The sequence below is a fragment of the Natrix helvetica genome (assembly GCF_964273705.1).
Source record: "Natrix helvetica genome assembly, chromosome: 3".
Lineage (NCBI taxonomy): Eukaryota > Metazoa > Chordata > Lepidosauria > Squamata > Natricidae > Natrix > Natrix helvetica.
The window spans coordinates 120,506,824-120,530,591 of NC_138549.1; the positions used below are offsets into that span (position 1 = coordinate 120,506,824).

The following is a 23,768-nucleotide window of genomic DNA, read 5'->3' on the forward strand; positions in this document are numbered from 1 at the left end:
TTTTGCTAAAATGGCCCTGATTTTTTTTTTTAAAAAGGAGGGGCATGAATAGCCTTTAGGAAGCTTGTAGAGTGCTCCAGGGTGGGGTGGGGGGCAAAATTGAGCCAAAAAAAGTCTGCTTTCTGCTCATTTCTGCCCTCCCCAGCCCCCAGGAGCTCTCTGAAAGCCTCCTAAAAGCTATGCATGGCATTTTGGTGAAGGGGGCGGGGTTTCGGGAGGCAAAAAATGCTGTATTCCGTGTATAAGACGCACCCAGATTTTCAGCCTGTTTTTTGAGGGGAAAAGGTGCGTCTTATACTCCAAAAAATACAGTAATTTGGCTAATGAAAAGAGAGTACAAAGACCCCTCATTTCAACCCTCAGCTACAAATATTCTTTTATCAGTATTCAATTTATGTAGCCACACATCTCATCGTAGTAATTCTGGGTAGCTAGGAGACATTCAAAAAAGTAACAAAAATTAAGTACTTTGCTAGCACCTATGATAAAAAACTAAACAAGCAGTAATTAAAATAACCATATCAAGGACAATCAAGAGTCTGTGCCCAAGAACGCAAGCACCCCTTCAGGGCTTGCAAATTGCCAACAGGGAATGGTGCTGGAGAAAGTTGGTAGGTTTATTGTTTTTGATTTGGCTTAAAACACCAGAAACAGAAACAGGTTAAAGAAGTTTGGTTTAGCCATCCAAAGATGGCTATAGAGATGGTTTGGCATCATTCTACACCTATAGGTTACTTCTTAGTCCTTGTTTTTTCATATTTAGCTAAGGAAGATATGATAAATTAGCACATACATTTACTTCATTTAGAAGGAATTTGGTTGTGTAATTCAAAAGAACAAGGCTCAGTTGTTATAAATGCACTCCTACATGCAAATCATAAGATAGACACACCAAATGCATAATTTAAGAGTGGATCATTGTTACCATTCATTTTCTGGTAACTTACTCTTAATATCATAAACTCATGTGATAGTGTTGAAAATTGCACAATAAGCACAAGAGAGCAAAGTGTAATAGACTGCTGGCAATGTTTTATAAGCAGACTGTTGCAAGAGAATGACTGTTAAACAGAAGAGAAATGAGGCAGCTTGAATCTAACCTTAGGTATTTTCTAATCGGGGTTGCTATTGTACTTCCTGTCAAGGATACTTCTATCTAAATAAGTGTAGCACAAAAATGGGCTCTAAAATCTTACCAACCTTCAATGGTAATACTTTCATTGTTCTGACAAAGAAGCATATATAGTATTCTCCTAGATCAGGGGTGTCCAAACCTGGGAACTTTAAGACTTGTGGACTTCAACTCCCAGAATTCCCCAGCCAGCATGGCTGGCTGGGGAATTCTGGGAGTTGAAGTCCACAAGTCTTAAAGTTCCCAAGTTTGGACCCCCCCCCCCCCCGTTCTAGGTCAACTATTTATCTTGGGGGGTGGAAAGGTGATACAATTATTTATTTATTTTTGAAAACTGATAATGTGCAAAGCAGTAAAGCACTAACCAACTATTGGTAGGTAGAATTTAGGCTGCTCACTTCTCTTTGAAATTTACTGAATGGCCTTATATTAGCCGCTCTTATTAAGCACACCCACTACAATATTGCTATGAGGATAAAAGTATATTTACTTCCATGCAGTACATGATCCTGACCTCCTCAAGGGATATGACTTAAGCCAGAATTACCCACAGGCGGGGGGATTGCAGAATAGTGAATTCTGAACTCACATAACACCAAGATAAAAATTAATCAGGCCCCATTGTAATTTTCCATGAAGTCTGTGTGATTTTTTTAAATTGCTAGTTTATTTAAGTTAGGGTTTAATCTCTGTGCTTCTTTTCACAGTTATGGTCCTCAGCATTAGCTTTTGCAGATCTCCCAACCCATTCCATCATCTATTTTGAAGAGATGATCACTGCATCAATGGCACAATTCACTGAAAATGTTATTAGCTGCATGGTGACCTTCGGTCCACTAATTTTCCAGTTAGTTTGTAATTGCTGTGTTTAAGGATGGCCTTCAAGAGGGCTTTAAGATGCTTCTGTAAATGCTGTAGCAAGTAACATGTTTACCATTTTTGAATGATCTCAGGAACATTGGTAAATGGCTGTTATTATATTACAGTGATGGCCTACTCTTCTATTATTGGGCTATGGCTTTCAGGATAGGGGGCATTTGTAGGGGTCATTGATTCTTGCAGCCCGGCCTGATCACAGACCACCTCATCAATTTTTGAGTGTGAAAAGAGACTATTTCAAGGACATCTTTCTAAAGGATAGAATCTTAAATGGATCTTTTAGATCTTAGAACTTTGAAAAGATAACTTTGAGGTAACCAGGATGTTCTGAATAATGAATCTGATTTGGAAATACTCTTATCTTCTCCAAGTGAGAATCATTGGAGTAGGGGACAAAAGATTGAAAGTGTAAAAAGACTGTATTATATTCCATCCCCAAATTTGTAGTTAAGGCAAAGATTAATACGTTCAAAAACAATAATTGATCTTTTCCCAAGGATTGGCAGTAAATCCACTTAATGAAAAGGCTCCAGCAAGCCAGAAATTCTTTTCATCCTCACTCCATTTGAGAGCAACTCACAGATACGCAGATTCTTTTTGGATAATAGCAATAGGACTACCACTTAGACTTATACACCACTTCGCAGTGCTTTACAGCCCTCTCCAAACGGTTTAGAGTGTCAGCATATTGCCCCCCAACAATCTGGGTCCTCATTTTACCAACCTCAGAAGGAGGGAAGGCCGAGTCAACCTTGAGCCTGGTGAGAATCGAACTGCCAAACTGCAGGCAGGCAGCAGTCTGCAGAAGTAGCCTGCAGTACTGCATTCTAACCACTGCACCATCAGGGCTCCTGATTATGTCTTAAGAGTATTCACCTACTTTCCAACTTTCATCATTATGTACAAACAAAGTTTAGGACAAGAACATTTTGCTTGGAAATAGAAGAGTCAGATTTTGAGGCCCTTTCGCACTTCTGGATTAGAAATGAAGAAAATGATTCAATGTATTTACTGGTTGAAATATACCATTTTATGGGTGTATTATGAATATGAGTATATTAGGTTTATTTTAATTTCTTCATTTGTCAGTTTAGAAATACTTTCACTGATTCATGCTAGAACATGTTAGAGAGAAGTTGGGTAGAAAAATGAAGTGATTGTTTAAAAAATAATCAATGAACTTCCCTTCTATGAAAGTAATTATGTTTCAATTAATTCCAAATTGTCCATGTGTATTCATGTGAGATTATTCCCAGGATTTGACAGCTTGTAAATTTTGGGTTTGCAAAAAATATTAGACAGTTGACTCATGATTCAGTTTTCAGGAACATGCTTTAAGTAAATCAGAATACAGTTTTCTGATGCTGCTAATGTTCATCTAACTTATTATTTTGTTTAATCGACATTATTTAAATATTTCTTATATGTAATGGAAAATAAAATTAGTAGCCTTTTATATTTCTTCTGTGTTGTTCTCATTTTAGCCAAAGGTCAACAGCCAATCAGCTTTGAGCACATGTGAAAGCAGTTCTTCATAGATAAAGGCACATTCATGTGAATTACCTTAAAACCCAGAGATAAAACAGGAGGTGTGAGAGACTACAAGTCAAAAGGATGTGACAGCGTAGCAAACAGGACAACATCACAAAGTAATTCCAAGATACTTTATTCAGCACTATTGCTTTCCAAATGCCTAAACATCACAATTCTACGGAACGATCATTCTTTTTCTTATCAACTCCACCCAAGACAAGAATGGAGAAAAAAGGGGGGAAATATCTCATCCAGCACAAAGATTTTTTTTTCTTTATGTTTTCTTGTTACACCATTTGGCCATCTTATTGTTAACTGGAGTTTTCATAAAGCGGCTGGAACTCATGTAAGCAGCAATTTTCTCCAGGGCCTGAGGATGCAGACAAAAGAAATATTTAGGAGATTGAGAGCTGTTAGTAGACCAAAAGCTCAAGTAGGCATACTCCTACCAACCCCCCTATAAACCCACCATCAGGGCAACCACACTCATTTCTTCCACACTAAAAATACATTCTAGATGAAACCACATTAATGGAGTACCCTCCACATGCCTTTTCCCTTCAACCTCTGCTGCCATGCCTAGTTGGGGAAAGATGATAGGAATGAAATCCAAAAATATCTGAAACCATCTGTTAAGGCAGGGGTATCAATCCCCGGGGCCACAGAAGTGGCAGGTGAGCATGAGTGCATCCTCACTTGTGCAAGCAGACAGTGAGCAGTGCACATGCACTCCAAATGGAGCAGTACACATCCCCTCTCCCCCCTCCAAAGCCAGAAAGCTTGGGGAATTTTGAGTTAAGGAATGGCTGCTAGATTTAGTGCCAATTATATTTTGCTTTCCACCCAGAATTGGAGGGGAAACCTTTGTTGTTGTTGTTGTTTTATAGTTACTCATTATTTTCAATCCATAGTCTTGGGGAGGGGCTTGGGGGCAGCTAAAAAAAGCTGCATTTACCCAGATAGTCAGTAGATTTCCCATCTGCACCTTCTGAAATCATTCACTTATGGTAGTCTGTTTTACTTATCACACATGCCTACCAATTTCAAGTTTACCAGTTGGTAGTAGACTTTAAAATCCTTGCACTGTTTAACAACCAGTTCATCATAGGAAAATGTACGTCAAATAAAAGCATGGAAGGGAATCTACCACCAAGTCTTATGGTGCTTGTTTCCTATACTACAGGGACAGTAGCTCATACCATAAGGATGGCATTTTTCATATATTTCTGCCCATTCCAATTTGGGCATCCAATCTAGCCAACAGATAAATGCTGTGGGTTAATCTGTCAGTTCCTGCCAAAACCCAGTAAACTACGTCACAAAATCCACAAGCCAGCACATTTCATGAAGCCAAAGCTAACCTCAAAACGGGTCAGAAAATCTTGAAGATTCTTGAATTGATCAAGGCACTTGGGTTCAAACATGCGGTTTTGATCAAGTACATCATACATGAGAAAGTCAACAAATGTGATCTGGGGAAAAAAAACATTAGTGAGTCACCAAAAAGATCAGACCTGCCCAAGGATACCCAGGTATAGCTATGTACGTACCTTATCCCCAGCAAACCACTTTCTATCCCCCAAAAACTGGGAGAAGAGTTTGAGTTTCCCTGGTAATTGCTCCAAATATCCAGGCTTGAGTTTCTCCTGCAAAACAAAGCAAGAAGAAAAAAACTGAATTGAAACCATTGCTTGTTTCTACTCAACAGTTATGGAATTTGACATGCTCCATCCAAGAGGCATCAGAGGAAGCCAAGTTACTCCTTACATTCTGATGGCATTACAGAAGTACTGGACTAATTGACAGTACCTTTGGGTCACATAAAATATATTCCTTCCAGTCCAACCATTATAGCAGCATGTGCAAAGTGAGCAGGAAGGATTACAATAGCTTTATGACCAGCAAACATAGCTCATATCTATTCAGCAATTGTACTGAAAAGTGAAGGAAAATTCCTTTGCATTTTAACTTTTGGAGAGCTAGTTGACATGTTTATTATTTGGAGGATTATGCCAACATACAACACAATTTCTCATTGCAGATATTCACATGTTGATTTCAAATATGAGCAGATATCTATGTTTAACATGGAACTGTATGCAAAGATCAATATCATGAACTGGAGGTTTCAAATGTAGACTTTTCCAAATTGGTTAATGCCTGAATACAGGCAATAGCCCTTTAAAAAAAAACCCTCTCCATCTTGATTCCCAGAAAATTGGCACAGATATTGGCAGATGTTTTGCACACTTGCCACAAGAAACCTTCAGTGACACACCCAGTAACTATGATCTGTGTGTCATAAGTGGATCCAATCTTTAGTTTGTACAGCATTACATGGCATCACTTCTTTGTTCCGGTTTACTAGAAAATGGAAATGAAGGTGAATCAACTCACAAAGTCAGGATTGTAGCAAATCATTGCCAAGCCCATACGGAAATCCATCACCTGATTCTCCAGCATGTCCACTCTGTTAAGTTCTTCCTCGGTTTTGCCGCCTGCAGATAGTATAGAGAGAGAGAGGTGAGAAATGCTGGGCAGCAAAAACTGGTGTTTAATCAGCCAGTTCAGCTTCCGAAAGAGCTCAGGTATACTTACAAAGTTGGTGCTTGCGTGCGATGTATCTCATAATAGCATTACTCTGTGTCAATTTGGTCTTGCCATCAATTAAGTATGGAAGCTGGAAAGTAAACAGAATGAACTGCTTAAGAACACATCTTTGCCCTGTTAGGCTTTCACATGATTGCTCTCTATCTAATTGTCCTTCAGCTATCCTCTTTATCCAAGTCCTCATAGATGAATATCATAGAAAGCAGCATATTGGCAAGATATTCTTCCCAACCATTATATATACAGTTACTTACATTAGGGAAGTCCAGCCCCAATTTTTCTTTTTCATTGATCCATTGACTTTTATCATAATCCGGAGCTGGTAGAAAAATGGGAGATAGAAAGTTCAGACAGCCAGAAAATTTAAATAAGATATAAACTGCTGAACTTTCACTAGACAAAGCAATCCATTTTAGGAAATGCCCCAAAGTGCATGCTTCTTCTGGCCCACTTATAGCAAGTACCATACCAAATGCTTGCAAGTTTACCTCTGTCATTTAATGACTAGTTGCATGATAAGCATAGCTTGGCTGCTGAATTAATCCAATTTTTGAAGTTTGTCCATTGCACTGAACTATAAATTAACCAAATGGGCTAGGTTTATAGAACACATCAAATCACAAAACAAAAATTAACAGAGGTAAGCAAGGCAAGCTTAGCATGCTGTTAACATCCATTAAGCCTTCAGTTAACCTGGTTAAATAATATTGTGAGACTTCTGTGGGTCATCTGAATTCTTGGTTGCATACCAAGAATATTCCCCAGAACATCATGTAACATTCTACAAGTTGTTTCAAGGAAACAATTTGGCAAGATCAAGCCACATGAAGAAATCATCCTCCCCACTTACAGCGAAATATAGAGCTTAGGCCAGAGATATTTTTATTGTGTATCCTTCCAGAGAAATATGAAAAAGAAGATACATATTTGATTATACATGTAACTATGGCAGTGAGAATTCTATTTGCGCAGAATTGGAAATCAGGTAAGATACCAACAGAAGAAGAGATAATAAAAAAAATTAGATTGTGCAGAGATAAACAGGTTAACTTTGAGAATAAAGTATAAAGAGGAATCGGTGTACTTCAAGACACGGGGAAGATTTTATAATTGGTTAGAGAAAAGAATTTAGAAAAGAAAGCAAGAGAGAGATATAGAACTCAGACGAGACACTATTAAATGGAAAGCAGGGGAAAGAGAGTGGGAAATGGAAAAGAAAGCATTAATATATAAGTATATGTTCAAGAATGGGATATAGAGAAAAAATAGTTAGGACATGATAATGAAGAAAAGGGAATAGGAAAGGATAAGCATAAAATTATAACAGGGTTTGCAGGAAAACCATCCTGAAAATACACCAGCTTAGAGTTGAAAAGAGATAACTACAACAACAGAAAAGGAAAGGAAGAAAGGATGAGAGAAGAGAGGAAAGGGAAGGAAGAAACGAAAGGAGAGGAGAGGAAGGAGGGAAGGAATAGAAAGAGAAGGCGAGAGAGTAGGCGGGGGAAGAGGAAGAGAGGAGCAGGGGAGAGGTAAGGGAAGAAGGAAAAGGAAAGGAGAGGAGGAAGGAGGAAAGTAGAGGAGGGAGGGTGAAAAGAAAAGAAAAAATAGGGTGGTGATAATACAAAACAGGTGTATATGGGATGGCAAGCAAAGCAACCCAGAATGTATATTTTAACCTTTTATATGGAAAAACAAATATGTGAAAATGATAAAGATAAATAAGAACAATAACTAAGAGAATGTATACCTGTAACTATATATAAGAGAATAAAAAAATTAAAAAAAAACTTTTTTAAAAAAAAGAAATCATCCTCTCCAGCTGAATAAATGGAAAATCCCATAAATATTTGGCACAACAAATAAATAGAGTGGTTCATTCCTCAGATTCAGATGTCCTATTTGAGGAAGAGAATTTGGTGCTGACATAATATGAGGTGGCTACCAGCAGGATCAGCGTCCTCAGAACTGCTGCTGTGATCATACGATCCCCATCAACCCGCTTTCTTCCAGCAGCTTCCCGGGCTTCCGTACTGATTTGTGGGAAGATGTTCAGAGAACATTGTCAATGAGGATCCTATGACCACAAAAGCAGCGCTGAATAACAACAGACCAGCAGTACCAAATGACAAGAACTTTCCAGAATCCAATTCCCACTGGAATGATGTGTCCCAGCATTCTGTAAGTTAGCTTAATTGAGATACCTTGGTTGAAAAGGTGTTTGCCTTATGATGGACCATTTCGGCCAGTTAAAAGTTACAGACAGTAAAGTTTTAGTAGTAGACAGATGGATATACAGCTTATATACTAATACCTAATTCAATGGAAATATTAGCCAAGTGATGACCAACTATGACCATTGCCTAACAAACCATACCAGGAGCCTATCAAAAACTAATTCTAGACATTCATTAGATGGTGATCCGGGAGCTACAGTCCAATACTGCAATGAGGGACCAAGGTGGACAACACCACAGCTACAAAGTAATTCCAAGTGCCAATCCTTTGTACTGTTTTCCTATAAATTAAAAACTAATCTTTCTCAGATGTGTAAGGACAACATTGTATACAAAAGGGGAGGGGGAGGGAGCACCTCAAGCTATCACAGAATATCCTGTAACACCAAAATCTCTCCCACATTTTTAATACCTTTTTTTTACTAAGGTTGACCTGAAAGTAACTTGTGAATAAAACTAAGAAATCTTACAGAGCAGTGCATGGGCATAAATATAAAATAGCAGGGTTAGAGGGAACTGGGTGCCTGGTTATCCAGGTAGAGAGACCAAGAATCAGCAGAGATAAATGGAGATATCCTGCTGGATTAGAAGCCTGCAATTGTAGTGATAAAGATTATGCAACATCCTTGATGTGAACTTTCATTAGAAGAACACTATTATACTTCATAGGACTTGCCTAAAGCCAACTCAAGAGCACTGGAATGTGCAATGCTGAACAAAATTATTATGTAATAATGTCTACGATTTTGGCAGCAAATAGCTAAAAGGATAGATATATTAGAATCATTTACTGATAGGCACCCACTCATTGTGACTCAGAGGTCTCCCTAATGAGATGACAGTCTGGAAGAACCTAGTTCTGACGGCAACATATTCCAAAATAAGGGAGCTACCTGAGATGATGAATGGATATAAGGAGCCTGTTGTTATATAAAGGAAAATTAGCTTAAATTAATGGCTTTGGAAAGAGGCCCATCATATTGCACTAGAGAGATCACCTGGAAAAGTTCCAATACAACGGTTGTATAACAGCCCAGCCTTCAATGAACAGCTCAATTTAATTATTGTGTGCACCATCCTATCTTAGGTAACTTAAGGAATGTTTAAATAATTTACTCTGCTTCTCTTCTACTCTAACCTTTTATACATTTGTGTAGAGCAAGAACACATTCCCCACATTCTTGGGAATACTCAAAAGCTAGAAACAAAGAGAGTTTCTTTTGAATGAAGAGCTGAGCTAATATTTACATTCAACAAGTTATATTCACAGAAGGAAACGAGGGGGGAAGAGAGGACTTCGGTACAAATGAAACTTGGCAAGGCATACAAACCTTCTCCACAGCTGTATAACTTATCTTCGTAAGGTGTTCCTGTGTATTCAAGCAGCAATCGAATGCTATGGGCAAGCTGTAAAGAAAACAAGCAAACCAGCCATCAGATGGGTGGGGTAGTTTTTCTCAAGATGTGTGAAGAGATCTGATGAGAGCCCGTTGAGGTAAACAGGGCCAAGAAGTGGACACAGATTTCAGGAATGCTCTTTATTCTTACTGGGTAGAATGACAGGCCAGACACAATGGCTCAGTGGCTAAAATGCTGAGCTTGTCAATCAGAAAGGTTGGCAGTTCGAATCCCTAGCACCGCATAACAGAGTGAGCTCCCGTTACTTGTCCCAGCTTCTGTCAACCTAGCAGTTCTAAAGCATGTAAAAATGCAAGTAGAAAAATAGGAACCATCTTGGTGGGAAGGTAACGGCGTTCTGTGCGCCTTCAGCGTTAAGGCATGCGGCCACATGACCAAGGAGACATCTTTGGACAGCACTGACTCTTTGGCCTTGAAACGGAGATGAGCCCCACCCCCTAGAGTCGGGAATAACTACCACATATTGTGAGGGAACCTTTACCTTTACCTAGAATGACAGGCACTTTGGAAGCCTCTATCAAGAGTTCCTCACTACCCATCCCAAACCAAGCAAAATCAAGGCAGGGTTATTTCAAGTTTCTTCTCAATTTCTTCTTGGGACTGAACTCCTCCCACAATGATTTGCACATTCCTTTCTCTTTGCCAAGACCAGATCTATATGATTTAACACTTGGTAACTAGCAAAAGATCCCCTTGAGAAAGAGGCGGTTCAAAACTATGAAGGTGTACTTATGTTTGGTAGAGGAAAAACATATATTCAGTGTTCCCCAACCAGGTGCTGGTCATGGGTTATTTTTAAACTGTACCAATTAGACCGACCCAGACTCAAGAGAAGACCCAATACTATTGACCCTGGACAGGTGGTTTCTTTGCACCTCTCCAAAAGTGTTGGCAAATTGTTTTTTTTTTTAATGTACATATAAAAGTGATTATCCTTATACCATTGCTATGGTAATTACTGTATGATTACTATTCCATATAATATAATTTATACTAATGCTATTCAATATATTTTATACCATTACCATTCTATTACTATCACCTATAGCTCTATTATGATTATCTATATAGTATGCTCTATGATTGCTATCATACACCAACGCTTCTTTCTTAAGCCAGTTCTGCTTTTAAGTCCCCTCTCTCTGAGATTGTTTTTCTTTTTCGCTTAATGGCCAGCATGTAGAGCTCTTGCACCTTGTTTTACATTCTGCTTTGCCTTGCCTTGGTGTGCTGCTATAGGGTTTTCTGTGTGGGTATAGGGTTGTATAGGGTTTCCTGCCTGAAGAGGAGGGGGTTGGACTAGAAGACCCCACAAGGTTCCTTCCAACTCTGTTATTCTGATCGGTTCTATATACTTCTTTTCCTCTCTTTTGGACTGTCCACTATATACTCCGTTTGCTGCCAATGCCAGAGCTCCAAAACACACCTCCTCCGTTCTTCTCCCACACCTATGACAAGGTTACAGCTTTATTGACACCACCACCAAGCACACTCTGGGGGAAAGGTTCAAATGGAAGGGAAAGAAGGCAGCACCAGTTCCTGCAATTTGCTAAGCAACCTGCTCCTTTTAACTTTAACATTAAAACAATTCCTGTTCTCCTTACCCAGCATAGCCAGGCAGAATGACAGAAACTGCAGTCCAACCTGTTTGGAGGAAACCCCCCCCCCCAATTGAGGCTGGATAAACTACTAGAGCCACTTGAAGAGGAAACTCTGCTACTTAAATCCTGTTCATGGTTCTTTGAGCTCCTTCAATATTTTCCAGTGCTTGCAACAAAACTTATTTTTCTTTATCAATATAATTATAGGGGGGAAAGCAAGGGGAGAAATGGTTCAGGCTTATATATTCTCCAATCTCATGAGTACAAGTAAGTGAGATTTCTGTTCCACACGCATTTTAAACACATAGTAATCACTCTTTTTTTTTAAATCAATTCCATTGTATCCACACATAGACAGGGCTAGCAATTCCTTTCGACCAGGAGCCACGCTAAAAGCCCTTCTTGGGTGGTGGAATTTCTTTTGTGAATAAATAACAAAGGAAAGGATTTCCTACTGGACTTGAAACTGTGATCTTGGAAGGCAGGAGATAATACTCAGTCTCTGGAAGGTTGTTTCTTTATTCAATTTATTGAACTTACGTTTTCCCACCCTTTATCTATGGGGACAGGAAAAAGGAAGAGATATTCCTCCAGGTATGATCACCTGATTTCATTGTGAGACCCACGTCACGTGCCAGGGGAAATGTGCAAAGCCATCTTAAAAACGTTAAGCCTGCTTTAACCGTGATCGTACCCATCTTCCCCTCTTGCAGCGCAATTCCGGCAACGTTTATTTAGATCCAACTGCCAATTTTACTCAATAGGTCGGGCACACCCCCTCTCCTCTCCCCGGTGGAAGAGAAAAGCCAACTCCTTTCGGCCACGAGATCACTCAGTCTGCAGGCGCAGGAGAGCGAAGCAGGCCTCCCCACCGCCTCGCCGCCCCCACGAAACAATTGCCCGCGTGCAAGACAAGCCCAGCTGATCTTGCAAGCAGCCAAGGCTGGCAATGGCCTCGCCGGGAACCGCCGCCTCTCCTTTCATTCGCCCGCAGGCAGGGAAAGGCCTTACTGAGGCGCGGGGTGAGTGGATGCGAATTTCCCCCGCCTTTTCAAACAGCCGCTTCGAGCGTCCTGCGAGTAGAAGCGGCCGGTTTCCTGCACGCCTCGGCTGCAACCTGGAGCCCCGCCGGCACCGTTGGTGGCAGCAGCGAGAGAAGAGAAGCAGCAGGTCCCCGCACGGCGCCCGGGGAAAGCAAACCCAGCGCCGGCTTTCTTGCCCGAGCAACTCACCCCTCTAATGTCCCAGTAGCCCAGAATCATCGTCATGGCGCTTGCAGCTCCTCGACTCTGTCGCTCACACGGCGGACTCTCCGCTTTCACGGGACACTGGGCTCTGCAACCTAAAGAGGTAGACTCCGTCTGGGAGGGGCTTCAGAAACTGCTAAAGCGCCGCCCTGATTGCCAAAACGGACAGGGGGAGTTCTGTGTGTGTGGGGGGGTGTTTCTCCAAAGTGGGGGTGGCCCGGCAGCCCAATACCAGAAGTATAACTTGCAACTGCTGTTTCGGCCGCCGGCGGCCACTTCGGAAGAGCGCCTTTTCTTTTTTCTTTTTTTTTGGCTGAGTTTGGGATGTGCGTTTGGGTTTGGGTGGAATTTGAACGGCTCTTCTGAAATTTGCCCTCTTAAGTCCAGTTAGAACTGGCATCGGTAGAGGCCCTTTGCAGGTCTGGTTGTACCTGTAGAGATGAATCAGAAATAACGCTAAGGGCTTCTGAAACTGTTAACGATTGCTTAAGGCGAAGTCCAAGTGCAGGGACCGAGAACAACTTTGAGCGGGGGCGGGGGGGGGGTGTATGTGAATTCAGTGCGAAATTCAGAGCAAGCGATTGGTGCGCGCGTTGGCTTCGGAGCAAACTTCACCGAGTGAAAGGTGAGACCGGGATCCGCAGAAGCGACCGTCCAATATTCTCTCTCCCTGCTTAAACAGTTTCCCTTTATGTTATTTTAACCGTGATTTCTGGCTGAAAATAGCAAAGGCTGAAAAGCAGGAAAAGTATGGTGGTCCGAAGCCTGACTGAATCACAGGTTTTGAAATTTGTCTGCAGGGATCACGATGGTGTGACTGTGATCTAATACAAAGTACATAGAGAGCACTGCCCACCAGAACAGCTAGACACAAGAACAGTTCTCCCCCCACCCCGCAAACGCCATCACTCTGCTAAACAAATAATTCCCTCAACACTGTTAAACTATTTACTAAGCCTGCATTACTATTAATCTTCTCATTTCCTATTGCCCATCTCCTCCCACTTATGACTGTATGATTGTAACTGTTGCTTGTATCCTTGCAATTTATGTTGTTTCCTAGTATGATTTGATTGCTTATTTGTACCCTATGACTATCATTCAGTGTTGTACCTTATGATTCTTGATGAATGTATCTTGTCTTTGTATGTACACTGAGAGCATATGCACCAAAGACACATTCCTTGGGTGTCCAATCACACTTGGCCAATAAAGAATTCTATTCTATTCTATTCCATTCTACAAAGTACAAAGGAGAATATTTTTAGCTAAGGGTTGACATGTGGGGTCCTTGGTGCTTTCTGAGCTAGTTTGTTTTCTTGCAGACATTTCATTACCCAAACTAGGTAACATCATCAGTACTACCTAGTTTGGGTAATGAAAGTCTGCAAAAAAACAAGCCAGCTCAGACAGCACCAAACACCCCACGTGGTCTGTTCTAAATACCATCCATGTTTATGTATATTTGGTGCCATGGTGGTCTAATAGTGAAGATGCTGGCCTCCCACTTGAGAGTTCAATTAGTTGAGAGTTCAATCCTAGGTAGCAGCAGATGGGTGCTAAGAAAAAAATGATCTGCTGTGAAGGTCACGTAGGGTCAGGAAGGGCATCCAGCCAGTAAATGCTTACCTCCGTCCAGTCAATTTAATTTAATTTTTAATTTTTATTAAATTTATAGACCGCCCCCTCTCCCCAAAGGGACTCGGGGCGGTGTACAGACCACAGTAAAAACAATATACAAAAATTAAATATTTTTAGAAACCCATAAAAACAGATTAAATAATAGGCTGTACAGTATAGTTAAAAATTAAAACAACCTAAAAAACCTACCCCTAAAAATTTAAAAAACAGGCTAGAGGGACACAAAACTACAGTTAAGCCAGGCCAGCCTGACTGTACCCTGAATTTAATAGACTATTATAACAAGGGAGTATATTTTTAATGCACATTAAAAAGAAGAAGCAGAACTTCAATTGTACCATTGTAGCCATTATCTTGACTTTTCTTTTGCATAGCCTGCAGACATGCTTGACTGTTGAGCTGCATTTTCTAAATTGGAGTTGCTAGGCGTTGTCCTTTAATGTGACACATTAAATAAATGAAATTTTCAAAATTGTTTTTACAGTATCTCATTTTCCCACATCTGCATGATTCTACTTGCATAATAGCAGATGAAATGGAATCATTGGTCCTTTGTTCTATCTTTTCATTTTTAATCCAAATGTCTGTGCAGTAGAACTCTGGACTTCACAAGTTCTAACACTTCTAAGACTTCACGTGATCTTGATTCTATATCTCTGTTAATGCAGCCTAGGACAGTGACGGCGAACCTATGGCACGCGTGCCACAAGTGGCACATGGAGCCATTTGTCAGGGCACGTGAGGCGCTGCCCTGTCAGCTGGCCAGCATGCATGCGCGCGCGGGCCAGCAGAGTTCACCTTTTTAAAAGCTATTTTTCGCCTTCCCCAGGCTCCAGAGGCTTTATAGGAGCCTGGAGAGGGCGAAAAGAGCCTCACCCCCCCCCCCCGGAGGCTTCAGGGACCATCCCTGAAGCCTTCGGAATGTTTAAAACCACCCTCCATGCAAACCGGAAGTGACTTCCAGGTTGCTCGGAGGGTTGTTTTAAGCGTTCCGGAGGCTTCCCTGACGCCTTCGGGGCGCTTAAAACCACCCTCCGAGCAAACCGGAAGTGACTTCTGGGTTGCTCGAAGGGTCGTTTTAAGCGTTCCGAAGGCTTCAGGGACCATCCGAGGCTTCCCTGATGCCTTCGGAGCGCTTAAAACGACCCTCCGAGCAACCCGGAAGTCACTTCCGGTTTGCTCGGAGGGTGGTTTTAAGCGCTCCGAAGGCTTCAGGGACGGTCCCTGAAGCCTCCGGGGGGGTCGGGGAGGCTCTTTTCACCCTCCCCAGGCTCCTATAAAGCCCCTGGAGCTTGGGGAGGGCGAAAAAAGCATGTAAAAATGGGGGGGTCGCGCGTTGTGCGCATATGCGCACTGGGGGGGGTCGCACGTTGCATTATGGGTGTGGCACGCCCGCACTCAACCCCCTTGCGCTCCCCCCACTTATGGCACACGAGCCAAAAAAGGTTCACCATCACTGGCCTAGGATGTTGGCTTTTATGACAGCTGAACACACTGCTGACTCATATCTATCTATCTATCTATCTATCTACTCCACGATCCCTCTCGCAGTTACTACTTTTGAACCAGGTACCACCTATTTTATACCCGTGTGTTTGGTTTTTCTTGCTTAAATGTAGAACCTTCACTTTTCTCACCTCTGAATTTCATTTTGTTAGATAGGGCCCAGTGTTCAAGTCTGCCTCCTCTCATCTAAATTGTTTATGAAGATATTGAAGAGTATTAGGCTAGGGCAGAGTGTTCTATGAACTGGTATGGTTTTTAGTTCTGTGACAACCTTCCCCTATTCACAGGCAGTCTGCCAGCAGTGTTGGAGAACAGTATAAAGTGCTGTTCACCACTTTATACAATGTCACACATGATTACAGCGAGGCTCATTATTTCACCATCTTTTGGCACAGAGCCAAATATATGACATGGACTAAAGAGAACAAGCAAAATGCAAAAAAAGGGAGGGATGGATGGATGGAGAGACAGAGAGGGAAAAAAAGACAGAAAGAAAAAGAAAGAAAGAAAGAAAGAAAGAGAGAAAGAGAAAGAGAAAGAAAGAAAGACAAAACAAAATGATTTTAACTGTGTTTGTGACAATTCTAGAATACATTATGGGGGGAAAAACTATCTGCAATTAGAAGAAATAATTGTTTGGGGTTGGGAGGAGAAGGAGGGGGGAGATACTCTCTGCTATATTGAATCTGAAACTGCTGGTAAAGTCTATAAATCATATTCAACTATGCATCTAAATAACCATGGTAGATATGTGCCAGCATCAGAAGCAGATGCTGTATCCCAAACAGCTTTATAACATGCGCTCCCCAAATTATCTGCATTTTATAGTCTTTGGGAGAGATTTCAGATTTCTCAATCCCAGTGAAAAAATTGTAAATTACCTCCTCAGTTTTCCCATTATGGAATCCAAGGACTATCTACTCACTGCTGTCATGAAATTACCAATCCTACTGTGGATCCCAGTTTTCCAATGTCAGAGGCTGTTCTTGATCAGAAGCGACTGAGGGGGTGAGTGGACCAACAGGTGAGGGGGGGGTTAGCTTTCTCCCCTGGCTCTGCTGCCATTACTTTCTTGCAGTTCATCAGCCAACAAGGTGAACACCCCCACCCCCATTAGAAGCCCCTTTGGCATGCACTACAGCAGGAATAAGAAGTGTCTGGTTACAGATTTTTCCCTGATCCATCTAGACTGGTTGGTGTGCCTCTCCTTCCACACCCATTTGGGCCCCTCCCAGCTTAAAATAATCTATCATCTATCTATCTACCTACCTATCTATCTATCTATCTATCTATCTATCTATCTATCTATCTATCATCTATCTATCCATCTATCAACAGCTGTGGGTGGGTATGCATATTCCAGCATAACGCTGGAACACCTCCAGCAATTTCAACCAAACTTGGTACACAGATTACTTACTCTCTGGAAACAAATACTGTGAGGGTAAGATACCCCTAAAACCCCTCAGGGTGTGTGTTCTGTTAAGATACAGCCTGTTGTGTCTTAAAATGACTTCTACTGTACAGCGCAGTGAAGTTGCCATGGTAACGGCTTCACGGTACTCCACAAGGGGGCTCCCTCTGGTAAGGTGGTAAATCCAACATTAGAAATTACATTTGGTCTGGACATTTCCCCCCTATAAATAAATATCCGGGCAACGCCGGGTTATCAACTAGTGAGAAATAAAAGAAGCATCCTGTGATGGAGAGGACCTGATTCATTGCCTTAAAGAGGCCAGCGGAGTTCATAATTGCTGCATTGCAACATCATTGTTTCAGTCCTGGGGAACCCTCAGTGCATGCCAAAGGGGCTTCAAAGTGAACATGCTTCAGCAGCTACTTTGCATGGCGCAGCTGCTATTTGCTCAGCTCTGGCACATGCTGAGCAGCCTTCAGAATGGGAATCTCCCATTAGCAGCCCCTGCTGTAGCTGCCCACTTTCAGAGCCTTGGCCCACCTGCATTAAAGGCCTTCCAGGGCCGATGGCTTCTTCAGTTGCTGCAGGAGGACCTGATATGCCCAACCGTGAAGCTCTTTGGATAGCGGAGTAGAAGAGGGCTGGCAATTGGAGGCCATGCATCAATAGGCAGCGGAGCCTCCCTTCCCCCTCCCCTCTTGTTCTGAAGCTTCAACTGGTCTAGCACATCCAATTCTTTTCTTCTTATCTCTCAGTAGAACAAAGGCAGGGTGGGATTGGTGCTACTTTGTCAATATGCCCTTTCTCTTGTCCGAGCTGCCTAGTTTTTTTTGCTTCCCTTTTCTGCAAGAGAGAAGAGGGCCTTTTTCCTTTGTTGCAAGAACTAGGGCAGCTGGTGGGGTGGGGTGGGGTGGGGGAGAGAGGCTTTCTCCTTTTCTCAGTGCTTCTGAGTTCATAAGTGAAGACAGATGGCTTTTATTAAACTGTAGAGGCTGGGAAATCAAAACCAGTAGTATGAAATGTTAGTCTAGACTCTAGAGAAAAGAAGGACTCCGGGGACTTGATAGCAGTATTCCGGTATTTGAGGGGCTGCCACAAAGAGGAGGGAGTCAGCTTGTTTTCCAAAGCTCCAGAAGAAACAATGGATGGAAACTAGTCAAGGAGAGAAGCAGCCTGCAATTAAGGCGAAACTTCCTAGCAGTGAGAACAACGAAGCAGCGAAACGGCTTGCCTTCGGAAGTTGTGAATGCTCCAACACTGGAGGTTTTTAAGAATGGACAATCACTTGTCTGAAATGGAAGAGGACCGTGATGGTGAACCTATGCACGTGTGGCCAAAGTGGCACAAAAAGCCATGTCGCCCTGCACGCGTGGCCTTGCCTGTTTGTCTTCTGGGTTTCTGACACACATGTGCATGTGACGGTCAGCTGTTCTTGTGCGCAGCAGTGCTGAGAACCTGTATGCGCTTGTAGGCCAGCCAGCTGATTGTCTGATGCGCATGAGTGCCAGAACCCGCAAGTTTGGTTTTTCCAGAGCGCGGCCCCAACGAGCACTCCTGTGTACATGTGATGTTTCCGTGAAACCTTTTCAGCACTGAGCACCGAAAAGGTTCGCCATCACTGGTATAGGGTCTCCTACTTGAGCCTGGGGTTGGACTAGATGACCTCCAAGGTCCCTTCCAGCTCTATTCTGATTGAAAATGCTCCTCGTAAACTTAATCTGCTTTTCCCCTATTGAAAGAAGGAGAGTCTCGGGAAAAAGTCATGGAGTAACATAGTTTGTTACCTAAGCATCATATAGGATCTTTTCTACGCATGTTATAAAAAGTAATCTCCTTTGCTGCAACATTGGAGCCCAAATTTAAAGTGGGGAAACAGACCAAAGAGGAATTAAGAAACAGACTTGTTTTTTTTCCCGGTTTCTTATATTCTTTATTAGGTGAATATATGCCATAATCAAGTTTGGAAATATGGAGGACTAATGGAAGATCCCTCATTCATATGGCAGTTCCAGTTGTTACTCTCCTGAAACTTGTGGTCTCTTCTAGATTTTGTTGCCGCCCCACGTGGCACAACTCCAAAAGATGGGACTTCTGATGCAGCGACTTGATTTCAAGTAGGGAGCAATCATCTCCAAGGCCTACCGAGAAAGCCAAAAGAAGGATATTCGTCATTGCCTAGTGTTGCCACGACACAGCACAATAGCCTAAGCCAGAACAAAACCACAAATTTCTGTTTGGTATCTGAAAAGCTATATTGTTCTTGCTTTCAATTGGCAATGTGTTTGCAATATGGGAGAGCTGGAAGGAATATAGGTTGCTCCATTTTTCTATAGATCCCAATTTATATTCCCAGTTTCTCCCCCTTAAACTGCTACATGCTCGCTTTGCTGCAAAGATCTTGGCTTACATGCCATTTGAGCACTATTAGATTCACACCTTGGCTTTATTGGGATGAAAATCATATTCACTTTTACTACTGCAAACTTTCAGTAATTATTGGTAGAGATTCATGAATAAAGCAGAAGGCATTTCACCTCAAAGCGATGTAGGAACTCCTTCAGATTTGGGAATTGATCCAAGCATTTTGGGTCCAGCATTTGATGTACATCTAGCACATCATAAGCAATGAAATCTACGTAGGTGAGCTAGAAAAATGAACAGCGGGAAAATATTTTTATAATGGAAGAATAAAATGTGCCAAGTAGCATAGTTTGATGTAAATTGCCTAGAACATAAATACCTTTCTTCCTATAAACCACTGCCTGTCCCCCAGAAATTGAGAGAACAGCTTGAGTTTCCCAGGTAGTGATTCCAAATAGCCAGGCTTTAGTTTTTCCTGCAAGAAGAGATGATTATATAGAGCCTGGCTTCTAGACAAATTGTTGTGAAACTTTGAACTTAGCAATTTCCCATGTTCCTTTTTTGTTCCTTTCCCCTCAGCTCAATCATTAATGCAGAACTTTTCTCTCTCCTTCCTACCCAGGAATAGAGGATTGAATTAATCTAGCCCAGAGATGGCTAACCTTTTCCAGACTGAGTGATCAAAGCCCCCACAAATGCCCATACGCATGCTCAAACCCCCAAAATGCAATGTGGGTTTGGCCCCGTGCATTCGCCCCGCCTCCCGTGCATGCATCCACGCACATGTCCTGTGCATGCATGCACATCCCCATGCATGCCATGCTCCTCCCACATACGTGCAGATGCCCCACACACACGCACCGCCCCGCCCCCCCCCCCCGCGCATTTGTGGCAGAGACCCAAAGATCAGTTGGCCACCGGGAGGTGCACACGAAAGTGGTGGAGCTGAACTGGGGCGACGGCTTGCGTGACATCAGAGAGGGCGCTGCGTGCCACCTCTGGCATGTGTGCCATAGGTTCGCCATCACGGATCTATCCACTCACTCCAAAACAAGCCTAAGCTGATCTTCAGACCCCCTGTTACAGTCTGATAGCATTTTGAAGGAAGACAGAAAGCACAACACTCACAAAATCTGGACTGTAACACAAGTGTGCAAAGCCCAGACGGAAATCCATGAGGTGGTTCTCCAGCATGTCCATCCTGATTGTTTCGTCTTCAGTCTCGCCACCTGTGGCAACACAATGTCCTACAGAACTAAGAATCTGCAATTATTGGAAGGAAATCATTTTGAAAGCAAGACCGAAGGGGAGTCTGAACCACTTACACATCTTGTGCTTGCGTGCAATGTATCGCAGGATGGCGTTGCTTTGGGAAATCTTTCTGTCACCATCAATAAGATAGGGGAGCTCGGGAGAAAGGAAAAGAAGAAGAGTAAAGATGCAAAGATAGTATGAATTATTACCTTGTCCAAACGTGACCCTTGAACAGGTCTTAAATTCTAGGAATGAACCAAGAGGAGGATTTTCTGAGTGGCTTGAATTCATGTTTTTACGACCACACATTGCTTAGAATACAACACTTTTGCACAGAGTTGTCAGAGGCCACAACAGTAACTTTGGGGTTTTGCCGAGATTAAACGGAAATATCCAATTATTTCTCCCTAATTCATTCTGTTCTCCTGAGACATTCTTTTCACATATAGCGTTCCCAGTTTATTCCCAGTCCTTTCATCTTTTTCCATTCAGAATTTGAGTACACTTAAACTTCCACCTATTTCTACAGGATTTTACTTTGAAACATCTCAGCCTGTTTGCTTGTTTGTAACTCTGCTCAGGTGAAACACTAGGATTTGGGGTCCCAAGGTCAATCGCGTTCAGGGGTGGGTTCCTGCCGGCATTACTGCTGGTTTGACGCACACACAAAATGTGTATGCACACTCTCATTTCCCTTGCGTGCATGTGAGCATTTGCACCTAAAAAGGACTGCGCGTGCACACAACATTAGAAAAGGGGGGGAAATAAATCTTTGCAACAAAAATCAAGATGGCACCGAACACAATAGAACTGGTTCAGGGACGTGGCAGGCCGAGTTACTACCTACTCATCTGCTGCAATCAAGCAGATTTCAGTCAAGACATTTTGCCTGCCTTGATTGCCTCTACAACATCTCAGGACTCTTTCCTCATTGCAGTCACAGTAACTTGAGCCACCATCCCCTCTCAACCCATAGGAATATACCGCTGTTTATTTCGCAACGGCTACATACATTTGGGAAGTCCAACCCCAGCTTCTCCTTCACACTCGTCCATTGAGACATATCCATATTAGGAACTGTAAGCAGATACATGCGTCGTTAAGGCAAATCCATTTAAATAGATTGGGCAAAATGGAAGTTTTGTGGTTGCAACAACAGCAAATATATATTTTGACATCCCTCCAGCAGAATGCAATTACCGCAGATCCCATTGAAGGTTATTCTCATTTAAGGTTGATTTGTCAATTGTTTGATTCCATTATTACATCCCTCAGACTGCTCTGTCTCCTCTCCACAAAAGGACTGTTTGCCTCGCCAAGGGGAAGGGGGGGAAGGGGGAAGAGCAGCCCCAGAGAGGGAACTCCTCACGGAACACTTCCTCCCTCCCTCTCTCTTACTCCCTTGCTCCCTTCCTCCGATTGGCTCCTGAGTCCAAAACCCCAGGATGAGCAGTATTTCGCCAAATGGCCCATGATGAAGGTTCTGGGACTGAAGAGGCTGGGGCCCATTGCCCAGGACAAACAGCTAGGGTCTTTTCAGCAGAGGACAAATGGTAGAGGTTAATGGCTGGGTGCGAAACCCTGGGGGCGAACAAGGGGCGGTGAAGGGTACGAGGCAAACAGTCCCACTCCAGGCAGCACTGACCTTCCCACCCAGCACATTGAATTCCTGGACATCCCAGCAGCTTTGGAACTGCAGAGAGGGCCTGTCCTGATTGCAGTTGGTCTTTCCATGCCATGCTGGGAATGGAATGCTTCCCATTTCTATTGAATCAGAGGTTAAGGCTGAAGCTGGCTAATCTGAAACAGTATTCCTAGTATTGCTCCCTTGCTGACCAACTTGAAGTCCTCGTTTTACAACAGATGAGGCTTAGGTCCTATCCACGCCTACTAATCAAAAGCTGGATAAAGCTTAGCTCCTTTGCCTTTGTAGCTTCAGGGCAGACAAATTCAATTATTAGGATCTTTCCAATATGGAAATATGATGAATGATCCATTGCCTTTACATCTGACATACATTGCAGTTTATAGATGATTCCCTATTTTATTTGATAGCAGTGTTCCGATATTTAAGGGGTTGCCACAAAGAAGAGGGAGTCAGCCCATTCTCCAAAGCACCTGAAGGCAGGACAAGAAGCAATGGGTGGACACTAATCAAGGAGAGAAGCAACCCAGAACTAAGGAGAAATTTCTTGACAGAACAATTAATCAGTGGAGCAAGTTGCCTCCAGGAGTTGTGAATGCTCCAACATTGGAGGTTTTTAAAAAGAGATTGGACAACTGTTTGTCTGAAATGGTACGGGGTTTCCTGCCTGAGCAGGGGGTTGGACTAGAAGACCTCCAAGGTCATTTCCAGCTTTGTTATTCTGTATTCTGTAGTTAGAAAACTTTTTTGGTCCCATCCCATACTCACCAATGCCAATCTTTCCAACTTGTTCTGATTTCGGTTCATTGTTTTGCACTAGGGTGAAATGCATTATTTTTATATTTAAATAACAATCATCAGCATTTAGATATGCACATTAAGATGCAATTGTATACTTATCAATATATATGTATTTGTATTATATATGCTTTTTTGCAAATATTGAATAGACAGCTTAAAAATATAAAATGTACAAGCACTAAATGTACTTTTTGCATGCCTGCCTCTAAATACTATGATTTCACCCATTGTTTGTCCAGGACACAAATCATTTCTAAAAATAAGACAACTCCCTCCCACAACTACTCTAACAATGGTTATTATTATTTATACATTTTCCCAGGAAGATGTCTTTACAAATAATACCTAACCAGGTGATTATGGTATCCTAAGTTGTCAACTTTACTTGAAACTAAAAACCTAATTCTGTATTCATTTCATCTTCTTGGGCCAGCTTAAGGGGTGCAGGTAAGAAAAGTGATTCATCATGAATGGGTCAGAGAAAA

The 23,768-nt window shown here is 42.3% G+C and overlaps 3 protein-coding genes across 3 annotated transcripts in view; 1 reads left to right on the forward strand and 2 right to left on the reverse strand.

Moving 5' to 3' along the window:
- The window catches only part of EPS8L3 (EPS8 signaling adaptor L3), a 35,794-nt gene extending 33,476 nt beyond the window's left edge, over positions 1-2,318 (forward strand). The window contains exon 20 of the mRNA XM_081949649.1: positions 1,840-2,318. The gene's annotated coding sequence lies outside the window, so the exon portion shown is untranslated. The remainder of the gene's footprint in view (positions 1-1,839) is intronic.
- A 1,343-nt stretch (positions 2,319-3,661) lies between these two features.
- LOC309389433 (glutathione S-transferase Mu 1-like) lies at positions 3,662-12,802 on the reverse strand. The gene is made up of 8 exons (XM_081947776.1): positions 12,644-12,802; positions 9,723-9,798; positions 6,409-6,473; positions 6,143-6,224; positions 5,942-6,042; positions 5,095-5,190; positions 4,906-5,016; positions 3,662-3,914 (listed from the first exon to the last, which is right to left on the reverse strand). The coding sequence occupies exons 1-8, from the start codon at positions 12,677-12,679 to the stop codon at positions 3,819-3,821; spliced, it is 663 nt and encodes a 220-aa protein (XP_081803902.1). The 5' UTR covers positions 12,680-12,802; the 3' UTR covers positions 3,662-3,818.
- Positions 12,803-19,123: 6,321 nt separating this feature from the next.
- LOC309389435 (glutathione S-transferase Mu 1-like) lies at positions 19,124-23,388 on the reverse strand. The gene is made up of 7 exons (XM_081947779.1): positions 23,251-23,388; positions 21,850-21,914; positions 20,909-20,990; positions 20,712-20,812; positions 19,963-20,058; positions 19,757-19,867; positions 19,124-19,360 (listed from the first exon to the last, which is right to left on the reverse strand). The coding sequence occupies exons 1-7, from the start codon at positions 23,312-23,314 to the stop codon at positions 19,265-19,267; spliced, it is 615 nt and encodes a 204-aa protein (XP_081803905.1). The 5' UTR covers positions 23,315-23,388; the 3' UTR covers positions 19,124-19,264.
- Between the last annotated feature and the right edge of the window lie 380 nt (positions 23,389-23,768).